This window comes from Antechinus flavipes, chromosome 4, assembly GCF_016432865.1.
Source record: "Antechinus flavipes isolate AdamAnt ecotype Samford, QLD, Australia chromosome 4, AdamAnt_v2, whole genome shotgun sequence".
NCBI classification, from domain to species: domain Eukaryota; kingdom Metazoa; phylum Chordata; class Mammalia; order Dasyuromorphia; family Dasyuridae; genus Antechinus; species Antechinus flavipes.
The window spans coordinates 37,969,953-37,976,918 of record NC_067401.1 but is presented as its reverse complement, the minus strand read 5'-3'; the positions used below and the strand labels follow the sequence as shown (position 1 = coordinate 37,976,918).

Sequence of the window (6,966 nt, the reverse complement as noted above, 5' to 3'; positions counted from 1 at the left end):
GGTGCTCTATCCATCATACCACCCATTGCTCCTAGTTATTATTTTAATCTAGATATATTTTTAGTCATGTGGGTCAGTAGGAACCAGGGTGAATTTTGAGGTCAGAAAACTTGTGTTCACATATTGATTACTTGTATAACTTTGAACAAGGTCTTACTGTTTCTGGACTGGACTTTAACTTTTATGTGCTTCAGTTTCCCCAAATGTAAAATGAAGGAGAATTTGACTAGAAGACTTCAAAAGTCCCTTTTAACTTCAAATCTGTGATTTTTGTGACAGAAAGAATTTTAATATTTCAGACCTTGATGCTATGAGCACACTGTTATTTGAAATTAGCAACATCGGTGTTCATAAGGAACCGCTCTTGCTTTGGACTTTGCGCAAGATATCCTCTATGATGGTGGTATAAATCATATATCCACTTTGAGCTTATCCTGATATATATCTGAGATATTAATCAATAGATAGTGTCTGCCAGACCTTTTTTTCCAGTTTTCCCAACACTTTTTGTCAAATAGTGAGTTCTTAACCCAACAGTTAGGATCATTGGGTTTATCAAATACTATCCATTCATACATTAAAGATATTATGCACCTAATCTATTCCATTGATTCACCAGTCTATTTCTTATCCAGTACAAAAAATTATTTTGATGATTACTACTTTGTAATGTAATTTGAAATCTGATACTATTAGTATTCCTTTCTTTGTATTTTTTTCATTGATTTCAATTATATTCTTTACCTTTTGTTCCTTCAGGTGAATTTTGTCATTAGTTTTTCTAGCTCCCCAAAGAAATTATTTTGTAGTTTGATTGGAATTGCACTGAATGAGTAAATTAATTTAGGCAGCATTGTCATTCTTATTATATTGGTTCATCCTACCATAAGCAATGAACATCTCTCCACTTGTTTAGTGTGAAGAGTGTACTGTAAATTGTATTCAAATATATCTTGTGTGTTTCTTGGCAGGTAAACTGTCAAGTACTTTCTGCAATTATTTTTAATAGAATTGTTCTTTCTTGAACACTGGGAAATGAGTGTGGACTGCTTGCATTTTTTTTCTTCCCAAGTTATTTTTACCTTTCTAAATCTAATTTTTCTTGTGCAACAAGAGGACTGTATAAATATGTACACATATATTGTATTTAAGATATACTTTAACATGTTTAACATCTATAAGATTGCCTGCCATCTGGGGGAGGAAGTGGAGGGAAGAAGGGGAAAAGTTGGAACAGAAGTGTTTGCAAGGGTCACTGTTAAAAAATTATCCATGCATATGTTCTGTCAATAAAAAAATTTTTTTTAAAGAATTGTTCTTTCTTCCTGTTAGGTTTTGTTGGTAATATACAGAAATGCTGGTAATTTTGTGGGATTTATTTTATCCTGTAACTTTATTAAAGTTCTTAATTAATTGAATTGTTTCTTGATTCATTCTCTAGAGTTGCTAATACTTTTAAATGATATCTATGCTCATTCAAAAGACACTGGCCTATCATTCCATAAAGAAAAACTCACATGGATGAAAATATCTCCTAGATTACAGCATGCAGTTAAATGACTGAATTTGTCTATCATTACATGTCTTGAATTGATATTTCCTGAACTATTTCTAATCAATTATTTAAAGAATAACATTGGATATTATGGGTCATGTTTAGCTTTACAAATGAGCAGAATCTTCTTTAGCCCCAGTATTATGTGGAAGGAGTAAATGACATAGACAGTAAGAAGAGGAAGAGGCTAGTAATTTTAAAACAATTTTTAATAATGCATTAGAAGATACATTCTAGTAACACAGGGTGGCAAAGTTGAAAATGAGAACTTCAGTTTGAGGACAGAATGAAGAGAATTGCCTACCATGTTTAACCCAAGTACCCCTGATTCATCTGACAAAGGATGGCTAGAAAGACAAGGATGGGCTTACCCTTGGAGAAAGGGCCTAATCAAGACCCAACTGGAATGCAGGTGTATTACAGACTGATTTATTGTCTGATCTGACCAAGAAAAGTAGAATTGTCCAATGCCTCCCAAGCTGTGCTGTTCTTGTTCCTGGGCATTGGGAATCAAGGAGTTCATGTTCATGGCTTGTTACCTTTGAAGTAGGAGTAGAGGCTCTGGGCAGTGAGACCTCGCTTTCCTCCCTGAGCCTGGCTTGCTCCTCCAAGCTGAGCAGTTTTCTGCCCATGAGTTTCTGATTCGCTTGTCTGTAGACTTCTCTGATCCTGCTGTTCAACCACTGTCTCCCTTGTCTGCTGTCTGTTCCAGTCCTGTCCTCCAATAGTGGGCTCTTGGGTCTGGCAGTCATCATTCTCCAGTAACCCTCCTGTCACACTGCAACTTGTCTGACTTCCACTGTAGTCCTGTCTCCCAGACAAAGAGCTCCCCATCTGGCTGTGACCTTGGCCTCTTGTTTGTTGGTTCCTTTCTTGCCCCCATCTCTGACTACATCCTGCCTGGGTCTGGTCCCATTCCCCTGCTTGAGTCTGAGTCTGTCCCCCTACCACTGTTCCTCTTGTTATCTGGTCCTGTCCTTGGGTCTCTGTTCCTCTAGAGTGGCCATAGCCAGTTTCCCACCGTTCATCGACAGTATACCCTGTCTCATGGCTTCTGTTCTGAGTGATCCCTGTCTGAGACTGACCTCCAGTTATAGACTGATGGGTCCTGCCTGGTTCTCTTATCTGAGAGGTGCCAGGGGTCTCAGTTCCTCTAGTGTGGCCATAGCCAGTTTCCCACCGTTCATCGACAGTATACCCTGTCTCATGGCTTCTGTCCTGAGTGATCCCTGTCTGAGACTGACCTCCAGTTATAGACTGATGGGTCCTGCCTGGTTCTCTTATCTGAGAGGTGCCAGGGGTCTCAGTTCCTCTAGAGTGGCCATAGCCAGTTTCCCACCGTTCATCGACAGTATACCCTGTCTCATGGTTTCTGTCCTGAGTGATCCCTGTCTGAGACTGACCTCCAGTCATAGACTGATGGGTCCTGTCTGGTTCTCTTATCTGAGAGGTGCCAGGGTGAACCTGAGACTGACCTCCAGTCATCCACTCAGTTTTATGATGGCTCTGATCCTGTTTCCCAGAGTGAGAAATATGAATATGAATCTGAGATTGATCTCCAGTCAGGGTATCACTTGTCTGATGGGTCCTGCCTTGTTCTCTGGTCTGAGTGGTACCAGTATGAGTCTGAGATTGACCTCCAGTCAGGTTATCACTTGTCTGATGGGTCCTGCCTTGTTCTCTAGTTTGAGTGGTACCAGTGTGAGTCTGAGATTGACCTCCAGTCAGGGTATCACTTGTCTGATGGGTCCTGCCTTGTTCTCTGGTCTGTGTGGTACCAGTGTGAGTCTGAGATTGACCTCTAGTCAGGGTATCACTTGTCTGATGGGTCCTGCCTTGTTCTCTGGTCTGAGTCGTACCAGTGTGAGTCTGAGATTGACCTCCAGTCAGGGTATCACTTGTCTGATGGGTCCTGCCTTGTTCTCTAGTTTGAGTGGTACCAGTGTGAGTCTGAGATTGACCTCCAGTCAGGGTATCACTTGTCTGATGGGTCCTGCCTTGTTCTCTAGTTTGAGTGGTACCAGTGTGAGTCTGAGATTGACCTCCAGTCAGGGTATCACTTGTCTGCTGGGTCCTGCCTTGTTCTCTGGTCTGTGTGGTACCAGTGTGAGTCTGAGATTGACCTCCAGTCAGGGTATCACTTGTCTGATGGATCCTGCCTTGTTCTCTAGTTTGAGTGGTACCAGTGTGAGTCTGAGATTGACCTCCAGTCAGGGTATCACTTGTCTGCTGGGTCCTGCCTTGTTCTCTGGTCTGTGTGGGGCCAGTGTGAGTCTGAGATTGACCTCCAGTCAGGGTATCACTTGTCTGATGGGTCCTGCCTTGTTCTCTGGTCTGTGTGGGGCCAGTGTGAGTCTGAGATTGACCTCCAGTCAGGGTATCACTTGTCTGATGGGTCCTGCCTTGTTCTCTGGTCTGAGTGGTACCAGTGTGAATCTGAGATTGACCTCCAGTCAGGGTATCACTTGTCTGATGGGTCCTGCCTTGTTCTCTGGTCTGAGTGGTACCAGTATGAGTCTGAGATTGACCTCCAGTCAGGGTATCACTTGTCTGATGGGTCCTACCTTGTTCTCTGGTCTGAGTGGTACCAGTGGGAATCTGAGACTGACCTCCAGTTACAGTCTCATTTGTCTGATGGGTCCTGCCTTGTTCCCTGGTCTGCCTGGTACCCGTCTCAGTCTGTCTCTGCCCTTCAGTTTTGTCTCTAATCTGCTGGATTCCTCTCTTCTGTTCCTGGGTTTCAGGCTGCCTATCCTGACCACATACTTGAGTAGAAGTAAAGTCTTGTCCCCGAGTCTGAGTCCCTGTGGTCAGGTTGTTTCTATTTTGTCCTGGAAATGTCCGCTCTTCTTCTCTATTCCTTTTATGGTCTTGTTCTCTCTCAACTCTTCCTGTGCTGGTGTGATCATCCCTCATCTGCTGAGTGCTCCCAGGGTGCTGACTTCCTGGCTCTTGAGTTCCACAAGCTCCTTCAGGATTTTCATTTAGTGTCTTGTAGCAAGCCTGTGTCACTTTAAATACCAACAAAAGAAACTCTTTAAAATCCACAGTCCCTTTGGAATCTTCATCCAGTAGGCGGAAGACTTGGTCTACTGTGGCAGGATCATGGGGTTTCTGGAAAGAAGATTGAGCTTTATTAAGCCTCCTTGTCCCTCCTAGTGAGTATATGACTTAGGGTCCATTCTGACTTTTGCATTTTTCACAGGGTATAGATTTAGAGCTAGAATAGAACCTCTAGACCAGAGGTTCCTTATCTAGAACTGGTGAAATGTTTTTTTTTTTTTTAATATGTTGATAACTGCATTTCAATATAATTGATTTCCTTTTACTCTTCTATATTTTATTTTTGCATTTAAAAACATGATTCTGAGAATAGGCCCACAAGTTTCACCAGATTGTGCCAAAGGGGTTCCTGACACACAAAAAGGTAGAGAATTGCTGTAGTAGACCAAAACCCTCATTTTACAAATGAGGAAATAAGTCTTAGAGTGATTCATATGTTATCACATAGGTAGAAAGAACTAAGTTGGAATTTGAATTAAGATTCTCTGACTTTGGGCAGCTTGGAGGTACAGTGGATAGACATTGGGCTTGAAGTCAGGAAGACTCATCTTCATGAATTCAAATCTGGGTTCAGACATCTCAGCTATGAAATGCTGGTCAAGTTGCTTAGCCCTATTTGCCAAAATTTCTTATCTGTAAAATGAGCTGAAGGAAAACCACTCCAGTATCCGTGCCCCCCCACAAAACAAAACAAAACAAATTAATAATCCCAAATTGGGTCATGAAGAATTGGACTTGATTGAAAATGACTCAACAACTTCTAACTTTAGATCTAGCCAAAGTGCTATCTTTCCTAGGTCCTTGAACCTTAATTAGCAAGAAATACGTTGATACAATTGACTATAATTCTTTGGGTCTTTTTTTCATATCTCATTTTCCTGGGTTAATTAAATGACCTTCTATAGATCAGTCCCATGAACAGAAATACTCAATTATAAAAACAAAATGGAGGCATGGAGGCACAGCTACCAGGGAGAAGTGCTTGGTCCTCCATGGGCCATGCATGTCTTTCCCAGCATAAGGTAGATATCAAATGAACAGGCAGATTGTAGAATGCTGCCTTTGAGACAATATCATTGCTGTGTTTAAACTCCAAATAATCTCAATACAAAGTATTTCTTTTAGGGAGTTAATTCTAGGCCAAGAGCAAAAGGAAAATTAAGTGGAAAAATTATGCTAGAACCTTTGACATGGCTTTGACAGTAAGGGATTTCCTCCAGGAGCCTCCCCTTGCTTAGCATGGTACACTTCTAGCAGGAAATGGCTTACCTTATACCCTTTACATTCTGGTTTTCTATTGACCAGGTATCAGAAAAATTATCTGTGATTTCACTGGTTGAGAACTTCCTCCACCATCAACCCTCTACTTCTTCTTAGCCAGTCTCTGGGATCAATCTCACCTAAAGCTTTTCTGACCTTAACTAAGGACAATTTAGACAAAGGAACAGAATTGTCATTGCTATTCTATTTTTGAAGTTTTTCTAATTTAAGGGTGAGGAATAGGGATCAGAAGAGACATGTCTTACAAAACTTTGTGTCTCCACTAGAATAGACATTGAGGACCCAAAGTTACTTCCATGTCACTATCCAATCAATAAATTAACAGTTATTAATTGTTTATTTGAGCCAGATTCTGTGCTAAGTATTAGAATCTAATAATTAGATAGTATTTTAAAAGTATTTTCCATTTAGAGGACACTGTGAAAAACATTTCATGTGCAGCCCATCTTACCTCCCCTGCCTGGCATCCTTTTTTTCTCTTCTGCTTATGGGACTACAGTTAGGGCTAAGAGGCTGGAACTTAGCTGACCCTCCGTAAATCCTTGGAGCAAAAGATCTCCAAATGTAAATAAGTTTCCCTCCTTTCCCACCTGGCTCCTTTTTTCTTACCACAATGACATCAGCAAGCTCCTGCTCCAAGAGCTTTTTGAGCTCCCCACGGGTCAGTGTAGTACAATCACCCTCAGTTTTGGCATAACGGGTGAAGGCCTGGATGATCCCATCGATGTTTCCAAGCAACTGAGGCATCTTCAAGTTCAGGCTAAGGAAAGACAACATCCCACAACCCTCAATTAAAAGATTGGCTAGCAATCTCAGGCATAATTTTTGTTTCTGAATCGTCTTCACTGTATTAGTCAACCAACAAGCATTTATTAAGAGCGTGCTAAAAATGGTGGCTCCCGTGGCTCCTGATTCACTATATTAAGTATTGAAGATACAAATTCAAAGAACAAAACAATTCCTACTTTAATGGAGCTTATAGACTAATTGTAAGAGACAGGTAGTTATGCTAACTTGTAGATGTGAAATCACAATAGATAGAAATAGGGAAGAAACAGCTTCTAGAA

At 41.2% G+C, this 6,966-nt stretch overlaps 1 protein-coding gene across 1 annotated transcript; it reads right to left on the bottom strand.

Annotated features, from left to right (window-relative positions):
• Positions 1-2,080: 2,080 nt before the first annotated feature.
• On the bottom strand, positions 2,081-6,646 carry CRNN (cornulin). The gene is made up of 3 exons (XM_051996514.1): positions 6,509-6,646; positions 3,436-4,669; positions 2,081-3,273 (listed from the first exon to the last, which is right to left on the bottom strand). Exons 1-3 carry the CDS (start codon positions 6,644-6,646, stop codon positions 2,081-2,083), a joined length of 2,565 nt encoding a protein of 854 aa, XP_051852474.1.
• Between the last annotated feature and the right edge of the window lie 320 nt (positions 6,647-6,966).